Source organism: Ochlerotatus camptorhynchus, unplaced genomic scaffold (genome assembly GCF_037179485.1).
Source record: "Ochlerotatus camptorhynchus isolate MF236.1 unplaced genomic scaffold, CSIRO-AGI_Acam_v1.1 ptg000041l, whole genome shotgun sequence".
NCBI classification, from domain to species: domain Eukaryota; kingdom Metazoa; phylum Arthropoda; class Insecta; order Diptera; family Culicidae; genus Ochlerotatus; species Ochlerotatus camptorhynchus.
This window is the reverse complement of record NW_027040532.1, coordinates 1,756,615-1,782,694: the sequence shown is the minus strand read 5'-3', so window position 1 is coordinate 1,782,694 and position 26,080 is coordinate 1,756,615. Positions and strand designations below refer to the sequence as shown.

General features: G+C 38.1%; 1 protein-coding gene across 1 annotated transcript; it reads left to right on the top strand.

Annotated features, from left to right (window-relative positions):
- Nucleotides 1-216: 216 nt before the first annotated feature.
- Nucleotides 217-17,539, top strand: LOC135713735 (sodium/potassium/calcium exchanger 3-like). The gene is made up of 6 exons (XM_065236962.1): nt 217-453; nt 15,740-15,934; nt 16,006-16,142; nt 16,208-16,378; nt 16,440-17,139; nt 17,202-17,539. The coding sequence occupies exons 1-6, from the start codon at nt 384-386 to the stop codon at nt 17,525-17,527; spliced, it is 1,599 nt and encodes a 532-aa protein (XP_065093034.1). The 5' UTR covers nt 217-383; the 3' UTR covers nt 17,528-17,539.
- Nucleotides 17,540-26,080: the final 8,541 nt, after the last annotated feature.

Genomic DNA, 26,080 nt, shown 5'->3' with positions numbered 1-26,080 from the left:
TTCTCGCCGATAACCGGTAGATAAACATCAGGGGCAGTAAAAAAGAATGCAACCGCACTTGGTTGGCTCTTTCGCGGAGAAGTTGATGACTGCTAAATACAATGACGATGATGGCAACTAATGATGGCAACGATACGGGTGATAGAGCCCGTCCGAATTGATTTATATGGATGTCAGGGCGTGCTATTCTGCTTCTCCGAGGCATTTGTAAATGAGACGCCGCGAGCGCTGGACACGCGTGATTGACAAGTGGAACTCACCGTTGAGCGGGTCGCTGAAATTCTAGCGGCGAGGTTTAGTGTAAAGACGCGGGCTTAGCGCGAAATAGTTGTTTGCAGTTGTTTGGGGGAAGTGAAAGTGAACTAGCGGTATAAACAGTAACGATGAAGGTTCTTGGACCTAGTGCTGCAATCTTGCTGGCGGTGTTTGTGTGGGGTGCAAATTCGATATATGGTAATGAGAAGAAATGAGTAGTTTTCTGCAAATGATGATGCGTTTGGTGTGATTGTGTTGATGTGATGTCAAGATAAAAATACAGTTTGATCAATTTTAACGTAAAGAGCTGGCGCTCTTAATTGCTATTTCAAAGAAAATGTGTGATGTGACATTAAATAGAAAGCGGTGGTAGCACCTTTCTTAACTTTGATAAGTTTGATGAAGAAACAAGAACATTTTAAAAATTAAGTGCTTTTGTAGTCGAAAAGTGGTTCATGGCAATCGGTTCTACTTGCCTTTCTTTTAACAAAGATCATCTTTAGTTCAAAACTGGCTAGCTAACCAAAACTTGACACTCAGTTGAATCATCGTAATACCACTAGCTTAATAATCAATAATTTTCAACGGAATATGACAAAACAGTTCTAGAAGATTTTGAAGCTATTTCATTTAAATTTTCAGCTATTTAATAAAATTTTGATAGGGTGGGTGTTCCAGTAATAGTGGTGTACCTATAGTTGTGCTATGGAAACAATTCCGGAATATTAGTGGAAAACCACATACATTTATTTTCCATCGGTAGCTCTCATAAATTTAAGTAAATTTGAATTCAGTCTACTCTCCACAACACAATGTCTACTAACTCGATATCGAGTTACAGAACCATACTAAAAGTGAATTTCATGGCTACTGTTTGAATGGGATTGTTATTCTAAAACTCTAAAGTCCCTTCAGTATCGAGTTGTACAGCGTTCATTGTATTTAAAACGTTAAATTAGTCCAAAAATGACGGAAAACAATTAATTTCCATAAGATTTTGACTTCTTTGCACCTATAGTTGCGGTAGTGTTCCTATAATAGTGGCATCTATTTGAAACCTATGTGTTCCACTATTTTAGGAACCAAAGTAAGCAGTTACCACAATTACACGAACAGTGTTCCTATTAATGGAAGACGAGTTTTTAAAAACTACAAACAATTTAATCACACTGTAATATGTTTCTGTTGAAATTGAAAGCTAAAGATTTACGTTTATAAATTGTATGCAGATCGCTTATTTATTATATAATAAGGCCGGAACAAATCACAAGTTTTTCTTTTGTCACTCGAAGCTTGCACCAGTCGAGGGGGGAAGGAGGAATAAAAAATAAACAAACAAACAAATAGGGTAGAGAACTACTTCGGCCTAATCGCCCATTTTGGGCCATCGAGTAGAAAACTTCAAATAAATCCATGATTTCAGAGTGAACAAGTCAATTATGCGTTTGGTACGATACTTTAGTTAGTAAGCTACTGAACGAAGTTAATGAGAACACGTGATATGAAGGTTTGCACCCATTATTTCCAAAAACAAAAGAAGCGCTCCGACCGAATCAATTTTTATCTTCATCCGATAGGCCGAAGTGAATTTATTGGCGTTTCAATGGCTTTTCAATGCGTTAGGCCGAGTTTAGAATCCATAGGCCGAGTTTGGCGTCAAGAAGCAGTGTTAGACTTCTGAAAATATCTCAACGATTGGTTTCTCTTTATCAAATCTTACGGTACGTACGAAAAGGTAAAAAATTATTTACCATCAAGCCATTAGTAATAACATTCCGTTTGGTGTTAAACTGCGGTAGATTAAGAAGGACTAAGTGTGGGTTGTGCTTAATAGGCCGGAAATGGGGTGGTTATCCCTAAAACATTCAAAATTCAGCAAAAAGGGTTATCTTCCATTTAATTCCACTTAATTTTGGTATCCATGACAGATACGTATTTCGACTACAATGTGCAGTCTTCATCAGTGTCATTCCCACTAAAGAACTTATCAAAATCTAACCCCCTTAAGTACTCATCCCCTAGGTAAAAAAGTCAAGATCATAGGTATAAAAATGAAACTACAATGTGTTGAATCGGAACCTACCTAACTAATAAAAACCAAAGATTTAAGTAAGCTAAAGGAGAAAAATTTATACAACTCTCTAATAAGGAAATTCCCCAAAGGCTTGGTAGCCATCATAATGAAGTAATGAAATTGGGTTGTTAGCGGAATGCTAAATAAAACAGCAAAAAGGGTTATCTTAAGGGGGTTAGATTTTGATAAGTTCTTTAGTGGGAATGACACTGATGAAGACTGCACATTGTAGTCGAAATACGTATCTGTCATGGATACCAAAATTAAGTGGAATTACATGGAAGATAACCCTTTTTGCTGTTTTATTTAGCATTCCGCTAACAACCCAATTTCATTACTTCATTCAAAATTCGTTTTACATTACATTTGAACCATATATTTCAAACGTTTACATTACATCTTAGTCTTTGCTTTAGCCTTATACTTCTTTGAAGCCGTGATTTTTGACACTAATGCATAGCAGAAGACACGAATTTTGAGTTTATTATGTGTAACGCTCGGATTATCATCAAGATATTTAGCGCAAAAGTTGTTGTATTCTTTAAAGGAAGAATGTTGGTAATAATCTAGATGAATAGGATCAAAGCAACTGATTTTTGGGTTTTGATAATCCGGGTAAACCATCAAGCGAAATACCACAAACGTAATAGTTATTATAAAAAAAACGTTCTGTTTTCGATAGTTCTTCCTTATTCAAATATAACATGGCAGAACAGGAAACCCAAATGGATATGAAAATAGCTACTTTGTTAATTAAAACAAAGTTTTCTCAACAATTGCGCGTGCTTCAAAAAATCTAACAAAACCTATGGATTTAGGAAGGTCTATTCAACAAAATCCGAAGTAAGGAGCCAAAATTCATCTTGGCTGAACATAAAAACCAAACTTTAACAAAACTACGTACTTTTGACAATTTTAACCTGGATTTGTGTGTGCTTAAAAAATAATCATCACGTATGAATTCAGCAAGGTCCGTTCTATAAAATCCAAGCATAACTTTCAAAGGACGGTTACCAGTTCAGCAAGGCAAATTAAATAAAATACGAGCCTATTTTTCAATTTCAAAGATAAGAGCCGAAATTCAGTTCGGCAGAACAAAAAAAAATCAAATATCTGTGCATATAGGGTAGAGAACTACTTCGGCCTAATCGCCCATTTTGGGCCTATCGAGCAGAAAACATCAAACAAATCCATGATTTCAGAGTTAACAAGTCAATTATGCGTTTGGTACGATACTTTAGTTAATAAGCTACGGAACGAAGTCAATAAGGACGCGTGATGTGAAGGTTTGCATCCATTATTCCCAAAAACAAAAGAAGCGCTCCGACCGAACCAATTTTTATCTTCATCTGATAGGCCGAAGTGAATTCATTTTCGTTTCAATGGCGTTTCAATGCGTTAGGTTGAGTTTAGAATCCGTAGGCCGAGTTTGGCGTCAAGAAGCAGTGGTAGACTTTTGATAATATCTCAACGATTGGTTTCTCTTTATCAAATCTTACGGTACGTAAAAGGTAAATAAATTTGGAAGCCATCAGTAATAAAAAAATTCCTTTTGGTGCAAAACTGCGCTAGATTAAGTTGCGAACCAAAGATCTTAACCTCCGTAGTCTTGCTGCGATCCTCGATCGCATATGAGCATGTATATTCGGAGCAATAAATTTCAAATTATGGTGCCTCGCTTGTATACGTGATTAAATCTAATTCGATCTGGTGTATTATATGATATCATTCTTCCTCTAGCTGAAACTGCTTAGAGCAGTGCAGATTGCATTATACAATCTTGTTCTGCATGATATATGACTTATTATGTTATATAATTTCAACTGTACATTTATGTGATTAGTAATGAACTAATTTAATTTGCAACAAACATGGTTCCCAGAGGTTGGTTGGTGTGAAGTGCTCGTAATATCTGGAAGGTAGGTGATATTTGAGCAGAACTGCACCTACTTAGTTGTAAGAAATTATGTATTCCAAGCCCATTCAAAGAGATATGTGGTCCAATGAGCGCATACGACGATGAATTTCACTTGGAAACCTGAATATTTACAATGAGCTTTGCTGAAATTTCTTGGTTTTCTTTGACACTCCATTTAACTTTTTCAGTCATCGATCCGGTGCGCTATGCATTGAGTAATTTCCGCATTACTCCTAATTCCAGTTAATGTAATGCATCGGCAACAATTACGTCTTCCACCAATCAGTCCAATCGGTAATTTTATTAACGGTTATACCATAGAGGTAACTCTAAGACTAGAAGGTCTCGAAATAACGTGCTCAACTTTTTGGCTCAGCTCTGGCACTCTCTTCGGTCCCAAGCTAATCGATTCACCCCTCGAAACATAGGAAAAACCAATAACCCCTTATTTTATCTGTCAAACTTTCATAGCGAATCAAAACAAACATTGCGTAGTACTAGAATTTCGACTAGAATCGGGTACTTTAATCGTTTGCTTGGGACCAATAGGCTAATCAAGTAGTGAGCCAATTTAAAATTGTTAGTTTTGTATTGATTGTTGGTTATACACCGCGTTGATGATCTGGATATTTACCGTCACGGAATAGCTCATGAATTCTCAGCTCTGCATCTGCTTTTGGAAACACCATGGCTCTCCTATCTGGAGAATCTTTCCCCTTGGCAGTGCATTTAATCCATGCTACCCGTTTAAGTTTTCAACGCTTTTTACTAATCCTCGAATTTTCAATGAAATCCGGTGATTATTTATGAATACTCCATAATCCAAAAGTAGCAGTAACTCTTGTATCATCGGTAACAAAAATACATCAGCATCCACGGATTTAATCGCTCCATAGTAAATTCAAGTTGTCATTGGCTGAAAGTGAGGAAGCTCATGAATATTGGCAACAATTGGCTGTTACTGGTCTAATATTTATTTTTTTGACAATATGACTGAAACTGTTCTTATGTACACATATATAAGATCATCAACATTTTTAAAATAGATCGCGTTAAATAATTCCTTATTGACATCAAACGAACTCATATACAATCTCAGAAGAAGGATTATAATTGAATCATAATTTTTCATCTTAAGCAATTTCAACCAATTTGAAATTACATCTTATGCAACTTCAACTTGATTTGGATATTTATTCAATTTTAAACGAACATCCTTATACGATTTGTGGTTTGCTGGGACGTACTTTTGTGAATATTAACCTGGTTCGTCCTTCCCGTATGGATTCAGCAAGATCAATTCAATAAAATACAAGGTTATATTTCAAAGATATGAGCCGAAATGCAATTTGGCAGAACCGAAACACCAAATTTCTATGAAAATACGTATGGATTCAGCAATTATATGAAATCCACGTCTATTTTTCAAAAGCAGGAGCTGAAATTCAACTAGGCTGAACAGGAAACCAAAATTTCTATGAAAATATGTGCTGTTGAGAATTTAAATCAAGTTTTATAAAAAAATGAGCATGTCTCAAAAAATACACCATCACGTTTGGATTCAATTCTATAAAATTAAAGCCATTTTTTTTCGGCAAAGTTGTTCAGGAAGTCAAGGCCTTTTTGCTGGTGGACTTAAGTTCAGAGTTTTCTCACTTTGCAACGCTAGTATACATGAGGAATTCTCGCATATAAAATAAATCTCTAGATCCTGACCAGACAGAAAGTTACTGTCTTCGGCAAAGTTGTTCAGGATGTTAGGATCTTTTCGTTGGTGTACAGTAATTCAGAATTTTCCCTTTACGTGGCATTAGTATGCGGGTCATTCAGAGATATTTTGTATGCAAGGATTTCACGTGTATTTCAACGTCACCTAGTGAGAAAATTATGTACTTTCCACCAACGATAGGGTTTGATATCCTGGACAACTTTGCCGATTACAGTACATTTTTAGCAGGTCTTGAGATATATCATATGCGAGAATTGCACATATATACTAGTACCATAAAGTGAAATATTCTGAACTACCGTCCACCAGTCAAAAGGCCTTGATCCTCTGAACAACTTTGCCCAAGACAGTAACATTCTATCTTGTCATGCTCTCTAGATATTTTATATGAGAGAATTTAACGTGTATACTAGAACTACATAGTGAGAAAATTCTGAACTATTCTACACCAAGCAATAGGATTTGACCTCCTGAACAACTTTTTCAAAGACAGTAACTTTCTATTTGGTCAGGATCTCGAGATATATCATATGCGAGAAGTGTATATGTATACAAACGCCACGTGGTGAGAAAATTCTGAACTACTGTCTACCAGTCGAAAAGTCTTGACCCCCTGAACAAGTTTGCCCAATACAGTAACTTTCTAGCTGGTCAAGAACTCGAGCTATTGTATATGCGAGAATTACACGTATATACTAGCGCCTCGTAGTGTGAAATTTTTGAACTACTCCACCAACGAAAAGAACTTGACTTCCTGAACAACTTTGCTGTTGTTGGTTTCAGATCGATTGGCAGCAACAAAATGGCAATGGAAAACTCATATGTGTTGTACAAAGTACAACAGCGCGAGTAACGGGGGGTTAACTTTTATGCATACCGTAAAACGGGGTGTAATTGATCAGTGGGGCAAAATTGATCGCTGAAATTTCTCGTGATATTTTTTCACGTGTAACATGTTTTTCGTTACTAAGCGTACGAATGTATCTTTGTATATATTGTAAAAATATTATGCATAAGTACAATATTGGGTATACTCAGCGATCAAATTCACCCCGCTGATCAATTTCACCCCGTTTTACGGCACCTTCTTTAAAAAATTTCCCACCTAGACGGACCTAACAAATGCGAGATAGGAAGAAGTGACCGTCGTAATTAATTTTAGGCTCATAGGTTGAAAGAACTTCAGCATGTCCAAAATATATTCGTTCCCATTCAGTGTGTCCAAAATATATTATGGACACTGTCCAAAATCAAGTGGAAGGGTCCAAAATATGTGAATATCATGATGTGAAAAGAATTATTTTTCGAGTATATATCAATAAATAAAACATCTAGTGACATTTTACATCCAAGATGAGTAGCTTTCGAACACAACCGCATGTAAATTGCATAATAATAATAAACAAATAATATTATTTTGACATAAACGTGATCACACCCCTTCCAAAATCAGTTTGTTACCCTATACAAGCATATTTTTCAAAGATAAGAGTCGAAACTCAATTTGGTAAAACCGGAAAATCAAATTTCTACTTTTGTGAATATTAGCCAAACTTGTTAATATTAGAACCAAAATCCAACCTGGCCTAAAAAATCTACCACCACGTATGAACTCTCAAAGGTCTACTCTATAAAATCCAAGCCTTCTTTTCAAATGACGGAGCCAAAATCCAACTTGGCTGATCAAGAAACCCAAATTTGCAAACCCATTTTTCTCAACAATTGTGCTAGCTTTAAAAATCTACCATCAGATATGAACACACGAAGGCCAATTCTTTCAAATCTCAGCCTACTTTTCAAAGGATGTAAACCTCAAAATAACGAGGAAGGGGCCTAGGGGAGCGGAATCTACGTTAGAAGTTAGTTAAATCACTTCAGGAAAGCTCAGACTAACATTTACTATAATTCAATCACTCAACAGAAAAGCTTGGACTCCCCAAAGAAGGCATTGAACCATTTCAGAAAAGGTTGGACTCCGTTTGAAAAATTTAAGTTCAAAAAGTGTCGGTTCACATCGGAAAACTTTCTACACTTTTAGGAAAGCTAGATGATCTAATAAAGATTGTGTCCTTGACAAATGACAAAGCAGTTAACAAAAATCTAGGGCTCACTTAGTAAAATGTTAAACCCATTTACAAGTTTGGATTCAGTTCGGAAAAAGTTGAATCATTGCAGGAAACCTTTTTTTTTCTTGATTTGTTTTCCGTCGGGTTAGGTTCAACGCTGCAACTCAACGAATGATGACAGGGTTGCTTCCACTCACTTGCTATAAAAAAATGTTTTTCGGAATTATTCAATCATTAGAAGTAATAGTGATATGTTGTACTTGTAAGTTTCAAGAAAAGTTTGTAATGTATGTGTTTGACACATATCACCTGTCAATTTCGCTTTCAGAGCGTTGCAATCAGCAATTTTATGATTCGTGAGCGTTCACTCAGAGTGAGCGCTCACGAGTAGTAAAATCGCTGATTGTGGCGTTCTGAATGCAACATTGTTAGGTTGTATGTGCCAAAAACATACTTCACAACCTCTTCTAGTATATTACAAGTTCTAATTATCATTATTACACCGAATGAATTCATAATTCTGAAAAACATTTTTTATTGCAAGTGAGTGGAATTAACCCTGAATGATGGTACTAATGCTGGAACTAATGATGAGACGCCTCGTGGAGGTTCTACTTGGCTTCGGAACAGCTTCTCAGTGGCAAATAATAGGGAACTAGAATGAGGAACTAGAAATCGTCACCTGGGCCTGGTTATGGCCAGATCGCCAACCGATTATAGATAAAAAAAAAACTCCAACCCGGGACCAACTATAGATTTCTCCCGGAAGCTTCTTCCGAGTTCCCTCAGAGGTCCTGCGGAATTGACCCGGAAGTGTCTTCCGACTTCTTCTAAAAGTTTCTTCCGTCTTGAATGATTATTTTCCGACAGAATTGGTTTGTTTCTTATGAAAGTTTGGTCCAACATTCTCCGGAAGTTTTATCTGACTTCTTTGGAAGTTCTTTCCAACTTCTCCAAAAAGATTCCATCACATTCCACTAAAAATTTAATTTAATTTATGAATAGTTCTTCAAATAGTAAATTTTCCAGGAGTGGTATCTTTCGCATTTTCCTGGAAAAATGTATATCAAACATCCCGTTTTATTTTCTGTTTCCCACTGGTCACTGGTATTTAAATAAAAATAGTTTTTATTTAAAACACGTCATTTTTATTTACCAAACCCCCCTTCCCAGCAAGAAATCCTGGCTGCGCCACGAACCCTGTTAGTTTGGTCGTCTATATTGCATTCCTGGCCTACTGTGATGTGTATTTAGAGTATTTTTCGGAGCCTTGGTCAGCGAATCCAAACACATAAAGCAACCAACGATACAGACAAAACGGTTGCTACGACTACCATGACAAACTCGCTCTGTAACATAGCTCGATCCGAGTGGTAGAATGATAATGATATATTGCTTGCCTGCTTTGTTGCAATATACACGGATGAGGACATAGCTTGATATGAATCGAGAAAAGACATAACAAAAAAATTCCTATTAACACACGTGTATCATGTTCGGCTTTACTTACTTCGTGAAGCAGCTTTCCAACAATTTACTCGTTTCCTTCTACTGCCCCGAGTGAGTTGTGTCGCACGCGCTGCTTGTCATGAAAAAGAAGGAAGAAGATTATATCATTATTGCTTTGCACTTCTGACATAGCGTTATTATTCGGTTCGTTGATCGCTTGTCATTTTGTCATTTGGAGATATTTTTGATTCCTTGGCCTTGGTATATTCATACAGCATAGGAAGTATTTCGGAAAAGTTCGTTGCTTGGACATTTGGGCCTTTGAAGCGGAAGGCATGCTTGGCATGCACAGTTGTACACACCAACTGCTCATTTGTTTATTACTTTTCACTCAGTTGTTGGAATTTGTTTTTCTTTAAAGTAATTGATAGATTAGGATCACAGCTTACTACGCAAAAACAAATACAGTTTATTGCTAGAATTAAAATCAGCTTTTTTTTACGTATCTATAACAAGCTTAAAATCTATTCTATCAACTGCTTAAAATCTATTCTATCTAGCATGCATTGCAATAACAGGTGCGGTGTGTAGCACCCCATCAAAAGCATTAGAAGTAATCATCAATCTGCTGCCTTTGCATGAAAATGTGCAACTAGAAGCGGAAAGAAGGCCTCTAAGGCTCAAAAGATCTAAAAAAAAAGTCATGCCAGGTGATCTTGTTGGTTATATCTAAGCATCTTACAATACTTCCAAAGAGGACCAGTGATGAGTATGAATGGAGACTGGATGAAACCAGAGGACAACTATAAAAGTCCCTTCAACGTATGTGAAACGGCACGTTCGGATTGGGAGCAAACTGGTGGTCCTAACGTTCGGCAAGGCTCAATCATACACATTTAGAAATAACTAATTTTACACGGGACGTAATCCATATTGGACGTAAATGATGGAACGTAAACAAACATTTCATGTAAAATTAAGTGTTCTCAAACCGAAACATAAGCAAATCGACGAAGAGAACGTTTCATTGAATTGATTTTTCTTGTTTCTTTCAACTGATTCTTATGTCAAAAGAGCCGCTTACATGTGTCGGTCTTAGGGAACCTTAATTTACATGATATTTTCGTAGTGTGTATTTTTCACAGATGGCTCAAAAATTGGAATACGAACAGGTGCAGGAATCTTTGGCCCGGGACAAATATTTCAGTTGCGATGGGACACTTTCCAACAGTGTTTCAAGTGGAAATTGTAGCCATACTTGAATGTGAAATGTTTGTCTGAGAAGGAAATACAGATGTGTAAATATTTGTATTTTTTTCTGATAGTTAAGCAGCGCTGAAAGCACTGAGTGGTTACAAATATACATCAAAGATCGTCTGGGAATGTAGTCTCTCGCTTCGGCAACTGTGCCAACGGAACTCAGTAAACTTATATTGGGTACCAGGTCACTGTGGCATTGAAGGGAATGAAAGGGCAGACGACCTAGCAAAGTTAGGTTCCAATTCACAGTTTTTTTTACCCAGAACCATGCTGTGGAATATCATACTGTACGGTAAAAATGGAACTCAAATCCTGGGAAGAGCAAAAGGTGATGGCCAATTGGATGACTGTCACAAACTGTAACCAGTCGAAAAGATTTATAGGGTAAACGCTCCTATAGTTGCGGTACGTTAGAAGCGTTAGGTTCCTATAGTTGTGTATTGAGTCTCCATACACAACTATAGGAACCTAACGCTTCTAACGTACCGCTACTATAGGAGCGTTTACCCTAACTCCTAATATAACATACACCTAAAAGCTCTTAGAGCTCAATAAAAGAGCTCTTAGTATATACACTGGCATAGTAACTGGGCACTGTCCTAGTAGATATCACATGAAGAACATTGGTCGGATTCAGAGTGATATCTGTCGTTTCTGTAATTTGGAACGTGAAACCTCGGAACATTTCCTCTGCAGTTGTGGTGCATTACACAAGCGTAGATCTAAATTTTTTGGAAGTACAAGCTTCTTCTTCTTTCCTTTATTTAACGTCGGTCTCTGTTCCGCAATCTAGTGCCAATCACCGATGGACATCGATTGCCATCCATTGACGGCAATCGAATGTGCAGGAAGGCAGCTTCCACACCTGCGTATAATAATCATATATATCGCACCCATTCAAACACACATGGGCCGTTGGTCCCGGCTTTACTTCGCTTGACCAGCGATTGTTATGCCTCAGAAAAATCCCACCGACCTCGGCTGGGATTGACCCCAGACCCATCTAGGTGAGAAAGCAGTCACGCTTACCAGGCACGTAGCCATGGGGGGGGGGGCTATGGGGCTGAAGCCCCCCCCCAAATAATTGTAATCATGTGAAAAAAAAAATCTGTACTGTACAGGTAATAGATATGCATTACCTGGGTAAGGTGTTTTTTATTTTTCATATTAAAATAATTTATGGACGAGGCTTCAGGCCTATAGCCACCTCTGGCAATGAGACTTGGGCTGTACCTATATAGTGTGCATGAACAATTTATGTTTGCAGCGATTCTGTTAAAGATCATGGGACCATCGAGTTTTTATGAAAGATCAGCCTCGTTTCACTTCCGTAGGAACTAGGATGTAGACCCAATTTGTAGCCTTCTAAACACAATCCGCACTGTACCCCTTTTTTTTAAGCAGGATTTCATACAAAATAGAATGTTTCTACAACAAATGACTTCTTAATTTATTTACCTTTCCATATGTACCATTGGATTTAATAAAGAGACACACATTGTTTCTATTTAGATTTTAACTCTTTAATTGTTCAAAATTCAAAATAAATTACTTTTCGTTTTAACTAAGGTGCTCAAGCCACCTAGTAACTTATCTGCTGTAATTTTTATGATATAAATCTAAGTGATTTTACATTGTTCCTGCCTTAGAAATTCAGTATTTTAAACAGGTCTTCTAAACCTGCATGTCAGTATAACAATTCACATCAAAACTAAAAACTAAAACTATATCTTATCTATGTATAAAGGTAATTAATCGTTGCAATTGAAGATTGCAACGATTTTTCCCTAAAATTATTAATTATTTTGTTGGACATTTCTAGATAGAGCTGGAATTAGGGCATAACAGCTTTAGTAAACAATGGCTTCTCTCGATGATTTTTCGAAAGACATGGCTCCTCCTGGCAAATCAACATTACCATCGAATAGAGGAAGAGTTCCCCTACCCGATGGATAAGTTTATTTGTGTAGGGGTGCCTTGAGTTGCTAGAAATTGACGAGAGAATTCATTGTTTACAAAAGCTGTTACGCCCTAATTCCAGCTCTATCTAGATTTTTTCTAAAGTCTCAACATTCGAAATTATATGTACTTCGGTAGTACTGTACCAGTAGTACCTGTAGTACTGCATCCACGTGCATCCAAGCTAACAATACGTGCAAATCAACCAGTAGAAACACGAGAGGACTACTACCGAAGAGCAGTTTTCATTCCATGACTCGATGGATTGATCCAAAACATGATGGGACGTTTCACAAAAAATGATGACATCCTTCCGGTGTTTCAAATATTGTTGCCTGGTTTTACAGATATTGGAGAGTCATCCCAACTTGACAAACTTAACTGTTATCTCTGTGATTTCACCAGCGTGGTTGCCAGAGTTGCGACCTATCACAATCACGATCGCCAAACAGTTGATGGTAGTAACACTTTGTCCATTCCTATCAATGTGCTCGTCGAAACTCTCTCCATGAGCATCCATCAAGTTGACGCAGAAGTAAAAAGCAACTGGTGAATGTCGTCTTCTGTTGTGATCCATCACCGATCTGGTCATTCCCGACAATCACGACACTCATCTGTGCTCGTTTTGAAGCAGTTGCTGCTTTGCTTGCTTGTTTGAGTATGTTGGTGAGTGAGCCCAACAGCTTCCGTTTCATGTTGCCTGCTTTGTTTGTAACTCACACAGTCGCACCTGCCGAGACGAACTTGGAATGCGAAGGCATTGTTTTCATTTTCTTCTGTCGCTTCGCTTTTTGTCATCATCGTACTGCAGAATTCTTCACTGTTTTCGTTGTGCTTTTCATGATCAGCAGCGAGTGTAACGTTTTGCTTGTGAGCAGCGACCATTACTGGTGATTGCTGTTTGCCATGGCTCTAACTCAAAACGATCTGTCAGCGAAGTCGGTTGGTGCGAAGACGAGTGTCACGTGAGTGTCATGATGTTTTGCATGACTGGCTGGTTGCAGGTAAAGGTGGAATACGAGCTCTGGTGCCGGACATCCATAAATATTAACAAGAATTTTGAGGCATTTGGGCTGCTTGGTAAATGTGACTCGACGTATTTTCCAACAATCAATGTTTTGTTGAAGATTTTGGTGACACTCCCGGTCACTACAGCCAGTGTGGAAAGATCTTTCTCCATTTTGAAACGAATTATAACTAATGGGAAACCAGCGACTTTCGGGCTTGGCTATAATATCAATTAACTGCTTAGAGTAAAGCTAGAAGATTACTTTTGTAATAACCAGGTATAATGTGCAGGATATGGCTCTACGTTGTGTTTAATTTGTTGCTCAGATTTTTGGACAGCAGTTTGGAGATCGGCAACTGATTCAAATGAAGTAAATGAATACATTTCTCATTCACTATTTATTACCTCCTTTAGGCAGCACCCTTATCGGAAGTCAAATTCAAACTTAATCTAATTGCATTAAATATTTGCACTTATATAGCTAACTGGAGCAATACAAAATATCACAGAATAACGATCAATTCAAAAACAAAACAAAAATACAGTGATGCTAAAACAAAAACTTAAAAACATACAGAATGATGAAGGCAACAATATTCGCTGTTCGTGTTTCGTGTTCGTGTGGATCACATTGCTACCACTGCATCAGGGATGTTTGTTTTTACCGCCTTCATAAATTTTAATGAATTAGGATCCGGTGCCGGTGATTTTACGATTCAACACCATTCAAATCTTAAAATAATTATGTTTTAAAAATATGTAACATATTTTTGTATTTCTTAACAGAATGCAAATCTTGATCATCATTAACAACAGAAAACAAATAAAACTACAAATATTTTCTTGAACTTCATACATTTGTTTAACTTTTCTCATAACTGCGTATTAAAGAGTTTGAAAAATTATTATTTTACATTCTGATGGTTCATTAAAAATTCCGATCAAAGATTAAAACAAATTAACAAAAAAAAAAAAAAATGATTACACATGATTTTGAACGATTTTGGTTAAGGTAAAAAAAAATCAGTGTATCATTCGATGTTCAGTTATGCGCACATTTTATAAATCATTGAAGTTTTATGTCATAAAATTTAAATTAGCTCCCCCCGAAACCAAATGCTGACTACGGGCCTGACGCTTACAACTACACCACCGGCGCCGGCGAATATTAGCTTACAACCTAGTGAAATTTGGTCTGCAAATCCTGGAAAGGTAGTTGGTTTTATAAACCATATTTATCATACCGGACTGGGAAAAGATGTGTCCGGGAAATTAGCCGTCCACTCGTTAAATACAAACAGCAAATAGGGGTACCACAAAAGTTCAAATAATGGACACAGTGGTGGTACTCCCCCCCAAAAAAAAAATGTACTGCTTGAAATAGAACAATGTTTCGTCAACTGTGTGCAAAGTTATTAGCAAATGAGTAGTTCGTGACCAAAACTGTGTATGCCATGCATGGGACCGAATAATTTATACGTTGCAGTTAAATAGGACCTAAATCGATCGTCAGGTTTTCCACGACGTAGCACCAATGGTGCAAGGTGCCTAGGCCTTTAGATCCATCACTGCATTGGAATTCAAATATCCATCCACTCGTGTCATCCTTTCAGGTTCCAAAACTTTTACGGATTCAGTTACTAATGACGCATCATTGGGTATTCACGTAAATAGTAGCTCACAACAAGTTCAGTGAAACTACTCTCAAGTGTTTATCGACTATATTCAATATTTAACTATTATGCATTTGAAAATTGTTCATGCTCTGTACTCAACTCTGCATGGCAATTTCACTGTTTACGGAACGAGAGCGTGTGGACGGCATCTATTGATAAAATACTACCTTCTTTGCTGGGAAACCACGCTAGAAAAGCAACGGTATTCCCTTTATTTACTCCGCATGCACCGGTTGATATCAGTCACGGAAGCTTATTGGCAATGCCTGTGATTCAGTTTACACTTTGCAATAAATACCATTTAGCAACAGAAATAACCAGATGACTTCAATTCTCGTTTTCAGTTCCCACACTGTTCGATTTCATCAGTCAAATCCAAATATCAAACGTTTCCAATCTACTAGTCAACGATACGCTCCTCCCGGACTGGGATAATCGAGCCAGTATAGAATTCAACCCAGGTGCAAATGAATCTCTATCACCAGTGGTGTGCGTCCTTACAACGTCGATGGATGATCTTCCACCGGATTTGTTCTCGAGTAAGCAATTGGTTGTGGGTTTTTGGTCGGAGCGAAAAATGAATAAAGTTAATCTCTTTGCGAAAGTTTAGAAACCGAACGACTCCAAGGTGCAATCATCTTCCATTTCATCGCAGCTATCTATTTCTTCACAATATTAGCATATGTCTGTAGTGAGTATTTTTTGCCTTCGGTGGAGTACATTTGCGCAGATCTAAATCTATCCGAGGTATGCAAAGGTTCGGTAATTTTTATTCGTTGATCATCTTCAGGATTGTTTTTCTGCACTTCTAGGATGTAGCAGCCGCAACTTTTATGGCCACGGCCACTTCCATGCCTGAATTTTTCACCAATACCATCAGCACTCTGGTGGTCGATTCTGACATGGGCTTAGGAACCATCTTGGGGTCCATGCTGTTCAACACCTTGGGCGTCGCTGCTTTGGTCGGGTTGCTAACCAAATCGGTAAGTGTTGAGCGAATTGGAGTTCAATGAGTCTACTTAATCCATAATAATTCCTTGACAGCACGTTAAACTAGACTGGTGGCCTTTGACTCGAGACTCCGTAATTGTCATCATCAGTACCAGCTCGCTGGTTTCTTGCCTTTGGGATGAACGTGTCTATTGGTACGAATCGCTAGTCTTCGTCGTACTCTACGTTCTGTACTTTTTTGTGATGTTCCAAAACGATCGCATGAAGCGTCTCGCTGTATCCTTAATCGAAGATCGATGGAATCTTTGTCGAAGACTGGAGAAAAAATCTTCCGATGAACCAATATCTGAACACAAACATCATCGAAAATACTCGATAGCCGTACTGGGAGAGGCCATCAATACAACTCTTCAAATTCCTACCAGTGATAAGCAAGTTCCTCGAGTCTCTTGCGACTCAAGTGCCGAATCGGACCATTCGGATAACAGCAGAATGCAGCTACTGAAGATCTCTGAAAAATCATGGTTTGGGATATGTTGGTGGTTGTACACGTGGCCTTTCCGGGTGGTCATCAGATGGACGATTCCTGATCCACGAGTGCACCGTAAACTGTATCCGTTGACGTTTTTAATGTGCATTGTCTGGATCGGCGGAACAGCGTATATGGTATTCTGGATGATGTCCATCATCGGTAGTACGTTTGATGTTCCGGAAACGGTAATGGGACTGACTTTCCTGGCCTTCGGAGGATGTATGCCAGAAGCAGTGTCTGCAGTTACGGTCATCAGAAAAGGTAATTGTGTACTCCCTCTCGAGCATCTAGATTCAGAACTAACTGCGATGTCTATTCAACAGGAAATGGTTCCATGGGTGTATCGAATTCGCTTGGGGCAAACTCTCTCGCAATTCTATTCTCGCTAGGATTGCCTTGGTTCATCCGCAACATGATGGAAGGAGGAGCTACTACTGGAGCCTACATTGAGATCAATTCCTATGGAATGCAGTATTCAGTGTTGGCCCTGTTTCTTGCGATAGGCATTCTTTACTTGGTGTTGTATCTGGCAAAGTATACCCTTCGAAAGTTGGTTGGATTAGCTTTAGCGATAGCCTACCTGGTGATTGTTACCTTTATGATTCTAGTCGAGTTAGATGTATTTTTTCCTTCGAAAAATATATGTTAAATATTTATTGTTGCTATATGGAATAAAAGAGATGTTTTGTGATAAATACTCTTGTTTTCAAACTTCATAAATTTGTTTCGATCCATCTCCAGGAACGTTCTCTTACGTTGTTTTAATATCCAATTCTGGTGATTTTGACGATGGTGCGGTTACTCGTGGACATGAAACAATCAGCTGCAGATGAGGAATTCGTAAGTTTGATTTGAGTGGCTGAAGAAGAGGATTCTCGAGGTGAGCAACGTAATCGTAAAGCACTGGTGTTATTCAAGAATTTCGACATGGAGAATACCGGAATGTCATCAGCAAATCGCTGTAGGAAGGGCCAAAAACGAATGAATGGATTGATAGGCAATGGATCAATAAGTTGAAGATGCTAATTTCAAATAACAGACTGTAGTGGTAATTTTTATACGATAGATGGAGTAGATGAAAGCATAGAGTTGATAGTTCCGTTAGAGTACGGCAGTGTGAAGATTGTATATAGATATTAGACAAGCGAACTAGGACAACTTTTAAGGAAGGTACAAATCGGTTTTTTCATCTCTCTTTACCAAACTCCCCCTTTGGAGAGGGATGGTGAGGGGTGTCTCCCCCCGCCACCACTGGCAAAAAGAGATGAAAACCGACCCGCTCAAGTACCAACTGTGTGTTTGAAACAGTTCTACCGATTTTTTACCGCACTTCAGTTGTTATTTGAAGGAAGGCATCCAGTCGTAGGTTTGGAAATTGCAACAAATGGATCAATGAAAATGCTGAGTTTTTGACAGAACTACCGTGCGGGACCGAAATCCGTACACCTAAGCAAGAGAGAATCATTAACGGTCAATACTAAATAATACTATCACATTATGCTCTGTACCACATCTTTTTCCTTTACACTTATTATTTATATTTTTCCAATATTTGCAAACACCAGGTCTGAAAATTACTTGTAATTATTAGAAAAAGAGATTTAAATTGCACATATCTTGAATCAAAATCCGTACAGCGTTCTACGATTGAATCAAAATCCGTACAGTTTTGAATCGAAATCCGTACACTGTGTTGAGGATGAATCATAATCCGTACAGTCATGAATCAAAATCCGTACATGAATGTAAATCGATCCAAATCAATGAAAAAAAAAACATGTTGCTATCTTGAATAAAGTATTTTTTTTTGTAGTTGCTTGGTTAAGAGTCCAAAACAGCTATATCCGTTTAAATACACTAGTTTACAGCATATTTGAACTTTGTACGCTGATGGTCATTTCCCATGTAAAATCATGCGCTGAATCCAAAAATGTAGTCCAAAAAAATCTCAGTAGGATTGTTTTGGGTAAGAGAGGCATAGTGAACAGGTGGGGCATAGTGAGCATCGCGTACTCCAGCTTGGACTTCCGGCCGTTCAGAACAAATTTGTTGGCTGTAGGATCAATATCATCATGATATTGATCCTACTACCAGTTGATTTGTTTCATGCAGTTGGAGATCCAGAGCCAAAGTGCGGGATGCTCACTATGCCCTGCCTGTTCACTATGCCCCTCCTTTCCCTAGCTAAAAAATGAATTCTCACTTTAAAAAAAAAACTAAAACACAAATATCTCTGGCTGCAATGAAGTGATATTAATTATTTTAACGCCAAATTAAACGTGATAAAATTTTATTTTGATCTTTATAACACTATTTTTCCGTGAGAGTAATGGTAGAACCACCATAAACATTTTAATTTACATTGCTTAAAAACTTAGCAGAAATTCAATTTTTCCTAGGAAAACTTAAAAAACAAACTATTAACTAACAACAATACCATCAATCTCACTGACAATTGATGTTCAATTGATCGAACGAAAAAATTTCGTACCTCTAATTTAGCGTTAAAATAATTGATATTATCTCATTACAACTGGAGATATTTTTATTATAGTAATCAAACTTGTTTAAAGTGAATTTTTATTTTTAGCTGTATCTCGAAAACTATCCTACTGACATTTTTTTTGACTACATTTTTGAATACAGCGCACGATTTTACATAAGAATCATTCGTCAAAGGTTCATTTTTTTTACTTTTAATTTTTTTAACTAATGATATCAGCGTTTGATTAATTGATGCTCCAATCGATTCAAAGGAGAGGTAACTGATTTCTTTTTATTTAAGAAGGTGAATGTTCTGGATTTTTATGCTAACTAATATCATGTTTAAGGATTCATTTCCTCCAAATTTTATTCTATACCAGTGCTTTGGGTTAAATATTCTTACTGGAGTTTTCCTCCGATCACAACTTCGAGGTTTTGACATGTGATAACGTGCAAGATGTGCCATACTTTGGAGCTTGGGGTACTCCAGATCAACGCTACAAAACATTATTAACCGGGACTAAACTGGGCGGTGTAGCCTGGACAATGTTGTCGAATCAATAATAGCAAACTGAACAGAAGACTGCCGAAACATCTTTAATACAACGATAATGGAAACGCTCCACCAACCCATGGCATCAAGCGATAATCTAACCGGTTCCTAAGATGGTAGCCCTATAATGGCGGATAGTAAAAAAAATACAACCATCTTAGAAACCAACAAAAAAAGACAATGAACTGACATCAAGGATTAGTTTTTCGTTTTGTGCATGAAAATTAAAATAGGTAAAATAACGACCATAACTTAATTTAATTTAATACGTCAAGAGACTAATAATCTTAAAAATGCAGATCTTTCATTGCTTCTTTTCCACAGCTTTCTTCTGCTTCTTCTCCATTGTTACCATTGCCTTTTCAAGTTATAATGCTTTCTTGCTTCCAACCCTAATAAAAATAACCATAATAGAGAGCTTAACGACGTGTTCGGGTCATCATCGAAACCATTTGTGGGATAGTTCCCCAAATAACAATTTTCACAATGTAAACGCTTTACTCATTTCATTTATACAGCCTCAAGCTGTATTCAAACGTTATACGATATGAGGAAACCTTTACTCAACCTCTATATACAAGCAAATCTGGCGAACTTAGTCAGCTACTTATGGCTGTTGGAACGGTCGGGAGAAGCTCTTATTGCATATCCATTATTAACGCTTCTATACAGCTGTTATCCTGCTGTTTAGTTGTGTGTGAACTTGAAAGGCGCTTAATTCAACCTTTTCCCGGTTATCCAATAATCACTACACAGCTTTCTCTTGAAGCCGGGTTAAATACTGTTTACGCTTTTTTATGAAGGAATTTATTTAGCTTATTTTGCTGTGAATCAAATTAATCGAAATTATTATTAACCCTGCACCGGAACCTGGAATCGACTCGAGACGACCTCATTGGCAAACCTTGACACTACCAACTGTGCTACGCCAACACTTTGAACTTATGTAAACAAATCAACATTCCCTTCTACAACAAAATCGCTGAGTAGAGGCTTTTTAATAGTGCACACGAATCACTTTTCTCGACTAGTTATAAAAGAGCAGAGTAAAAGCTGTAAAACTGCACACGTCTAAAAATAAACCTAGTTGACTGTGAAAATGCTTCCGAAGTTGCTCTAACACAGTTTATAAGCTGAGTACAGGTTGTTTAGTTGTTGAAAAAGCACTTTTGATGTTTATGTTATTCAGAAAGAGTGGTTGGTTGTTTAGAAGCCATCAAATGAGTAATATATTCACTTTGTTAGCTTTGTTTTGCAGCTACAAGTTGAAAGTTGATTAGTGTGTGTATAGAAGTGACATTAGCGTTTATTGGCTGATGTTATTCAGTGCGACTGACAAATTATATAATGGTTGTGAGATAGTTGAGTAAACGCTCTCCAAAACTATTTTGCTAGCTTTTGCTTGTAGCTGTATCTGCTGCTTCTTTTCAGCTACTTTTCAGCACAACGCTGGAAAAGTTGGCTTACAAAGCTGAAAATGTTAGTTGGGTCGTTCATGGTATTTATTTATTAGGGAACTTTCTTTCCTCTTCTTCCTTTTCTTCCTTCTTTTCCTCTCTCGCTCAACCTTTTTTCTTTTGTCGTTCCTCAATCCTTTGTTTCTTTGCGTTCTCTTTATCAATTTTCGCCCGCACTACTTTCATGTGTATTTCCGGTCACTTCTCGCTGGTAGCTACTGCTGGGAATGCTCTCTGGCCCATTTCTGTCTGCTCTCTGTAAGGGAGCATCCAACAATGAAGTAGCAAATTTTTGATCAATTTTATACTCCTCCCCCACCCCCTCGTAGTGAGTTTGGCTATATCCAATACATGGCCGGTCACAAATTCTGAAACCCTCACCTCCCCCCTCAAATGCTACGTCATTTATGCATGGTCCCTAATTTGAATATGCGTGTTGGTGATATCCTGTAGGGGAGCTGCGTTGTTTTACTTTTCGACTGGTTCTTGACGCTCTTCATTAAAAGATATTAATAATATAACATTTACAATACGAATACAATAAGAGAGTAACGATTCAATACGGCATCTCTTATGGTGGTGAATAGAACGGCAAAATCCCTGGATGCTTCTCGGTAAGATTTCTCCGCCGCATCATTGCCACAGTCTTCTCCAAATCCTCCGGCGTGTATTTAGTTTCCATGATCTGCTGAAAAACATTGGATAAAGTAGAATCGTCATTAGTGATGCACAAGTGTACGGATTTAGAATCACCTGTTATATATGGATCGAAATCCGTACAGTACTAATTTTGATAAATAAATACCATATGAATGATCCATTGCTTAGAATTGAGATATAAAACGATAAACACTAATCATTCCGATCGACCTTCAGGAAACTACTTGCAAACATCACTGAAATACGCTTAACAAACTGAAGTAAATCCGAGAGATTTTCTTAGAAAATCGTTAAGAACGCAACCGATTGACAGAAATGCCCGACACGTGTTGAGGTTTTTATTTTTCTTATTTTAATTGCATGACATTCTGCTTAATTGTTGACGTAAACATCAAGCTAATGCATGAATGAACATGAATATGTATTCATGTATAATATTTACATTGTTATGATGCATATAAATAATCAAATTCAACAGGGTGTACGGATTTCGGTGCTGTACGGATTTCGGTCCCGCACGGTATGCTGTGGCTACCACAGTGATGCAAAATATCATGGCACTCACTCGACACGCAGTGAGAGGTTGAGCCATGACAAGCAATAATCACCAGCAATGGTCGCTGCTCACTAGGATGGGTCATCATGATTATTTTTTCAGAACCATGTTTTTTTGGTTCCATTTGGGTTCTCAAACAACTGTGAAAAATTTGGGGACGATTGGTTGTAGCCCGGCTTTCCGCATTGCATTTGAAATTTGTATGGAAATTAGTATGGGAAAACCTACTTTTTTGCATCTGTATTACTAGGGACCATGATTTAGCACAAACCACGTTGTAACCCGACAGCATTACGAGGTTCCCGTTTTTAGTAAAAATGGCTTAAGCGCCACTCCCGATGGAGACCATCTATTGAGACTAGGGTTGCCCGACCGTATGAGACCTTTCAGGGAAGGTTCTGTTTTTCCCAAATGAATGGGCGGGAAGCAAGTTGGCTGTCGATCGATTGCGGTAAGGACGGGAATGCCCACGACCTATTGTCGTGAAAGAATCAATAAAAATAATGAAGCATTCACGAAAACGATTTCTGCCACCGATGAATTGCTCTCGCGGATTTTATCATCACGGGCAGGCTTGACACAACACTTCGAACGGATCCCGTTCGAATATAGAGATATCCTGGTTGGTTTCGGGGCCAACTTCCCCAGTAAAACTCTGCAAAAACTTCAAAAGAAAACGACCGGAAACGTGAAAAAGCCTTACATTCGCTTTTCTAGATCACTTTGGGAAATAATGTACAAAAACTTTTTATTTGTAGTGTGTTGGTTAATTGAAAACGCATCCTATTCAGATTCAAACTACCTCTTGTTCATCATGGTTTATTTTCGTACTCCTACTTTATCGACAATTTATTATTCTAGGCCTATCTCAAATTCATTCCCTCTAGCTAGCTATCCTTTTCTTCTTTCTTCTTCTGGCGGTTATAGTGCGCTGTGCGACGAATGGTGTTCATTTTATGTGTGCTACAAAAAGCTGTTTGGCGTTACCGACGCTTGCGCGGATCGGAATGGGTAACGGCTGAACGAACAGCGGCCACGCTAGCGGTCATGCTATGCTTGGGGCTTTAACTCACCATGCGCATGGGAATTTTGTTAACATGCATGTTACTCACGTTCTGACTCGCTGCTTGCGTGGAGGAATTGGCGGTTGCTCGATGATGCCGGTTGGATCCACGTGTACCACACGCGGTTACTTCTACGGACTCCGAAACGATGCTACTGCGGACTGCACATAGCCGATGTCGTTTTCCAACGACGCCTCACACGCTGAGTTGTGATCTTCTACCTAGACGAGGTACGGCCGTCGCATCGATGGTCGCAACTTGCCACAAATCCGCCAAAAAGAAATTCCGTCGCGTGGCATTCAACATCTGCACACTGAACAAAGTTATGCACACGAAATTACCTCGATTTCAAAACACCTTCGCACACTCCTAACCGCCGAACTAACGCACTAAGCACTTTCTGCTTTAATTTCGAAAACTAACGAACTAATCGACGGAATTTATAAAGAAAATCTTAATTAACAAACTTAAAGAGAATTTCACGTTTACTAATTCACCTTTAAATTCACACCAAGGCGCGATAACTGAAACTCGGACCGCTCTCGCCTTTTCCACAAACCAGAACGAAGTGAAAGAATCAAGTCTGAAGGTCCTCAGATTAGGCGCAAGAATTGCAATCTTCGTCGCCGGAAATTACGTGAAATCAACGAAGTTGATTTTCACGAAGTTCAAAAAATCGCCTTCACGCATACTAGTTTTTAAAAAAATACGCATATGCCAATTCGCTTCCCACCCGAAGTGCATGAAAGGATGAGACGGGTCAACAAATCCTGAAAGCAGAATTGTGCAGGTCGATGTCCGTGCGTTTACGCGTGGTTTGCTTAGACTCTTCGTTTGGCTATCGAATTACGCTTTGGCGCCCGAAATGGTACAGAGAACTCATTTACCATCTAATGCACATTTCGGTGAGTGAACTATTTGCGAACGCTTCATGCGTCAAGGGGTAATTCGATGGTGTTTGAAAAATTTCAATTCATGTACAACTTTTTACATTTTGATTTTCATAATATGGCACCTGCCACAACGTATCTAAATACGTTAAAGTATAGCCCATAAGTTGTCTAAAAACTTTGCTGAATAATGTATTGTGCTAGAATGCCCATAAAAAAGTTATAGCTGTTCAAAGATCAATGTTTCGAATTTAATTGCCAAAAATTCCTTTTTCTGCCAACACTGCCGGTGTACCAATGAAAGTCAGACTCCAAATTCGAAGTTAACTGCTGTAATGAGTTTAAGCAAATGTTTTTGAATAACCCATCCGAACATCTCGAGAGATGGGAAACTCCGAAGTTATTTTAGTCTTTATCTTTACTTTCATTGATATAAGTGAGGGCCGGAAAGCATACAGTAAGCTCCACCATATCTAACTACGCCTATTAAATGGAGCACATGTTTTTGGATACATCTGAACATACCAACTTGACAAGATCAGAAACACCGAAGTTATTGCAGTTTGAAGCCTTACCTCTATTTATATGGGTGAGGGGGCGGGGTATAGCTAGTCCCTCCTCATCTCTTAATATGCCTATGAAATTGAAAAATTGTTTTTGAATAATTCATCTGAACATACCAAATCGATAAAATAAGAAACTCCGAAGTTATTTCAGTTTGAAACTTTACTTCTATTGATATGAGTGACCCCCCCCCATCCCCTTCCGACTAAGCATAAGAGATAGATCTATTGCTTTTGAATATTTCATCTTAACATACCAAATCGTTAAAATAAGAAACTCCGAAGTTATTTCAAACTGAAACTATTAATACAAGTGAGGGGGATGAGGTATATTATTAACCGCCCCCGCCCCCTCTCCAACTACACATATGGGATAGAGCAATTGTTTTGAATAATTCATCTGAACATACCAAATCGGCAAGATAAGAAACTCCGAAAATAATTCAGTTTGGAATCTGACTCCAATTGGAACACCGGCAGTGTTGGCAGAAAAAAGTATTTTTGGTGTTTAATTCAAACCATAAATATTTGAATAGCTATTACTTTTTTTAAATAAATTCTAGCACCGTACTTCTTTTGGCAAAGTTGTTATTCACTTCCTGGAGCTACAACCAATCGTTCTCAAATTTTGCACAGTTGTTTGGTAGAGTCCCAACCAAAAAAGGGTTGTTCTCGATTGGTGCGGTAAAGTTTGTGTTTTTCCATATAACGATGACCCACTCTACAAAACGTAACACTCGCTGCTGATGATGTAAACCACAACGAAAACAGTGAAGACTTCTGCAGTACGATGATGAGAAAAAGTGAAACTACAGAAGAAAAGGAAAACAATGCCTGAGCATTCCAAGTTCGTTTTTGCACGTGCGACTGTGTGAGTTATAAACATAGCTGGCAAAATTAAACGAAAGCTGTTGGGCTCACTCACCAACACACTCACATAAGCAAGCAAACTGCTTCAAAACGAGCACAGATGAG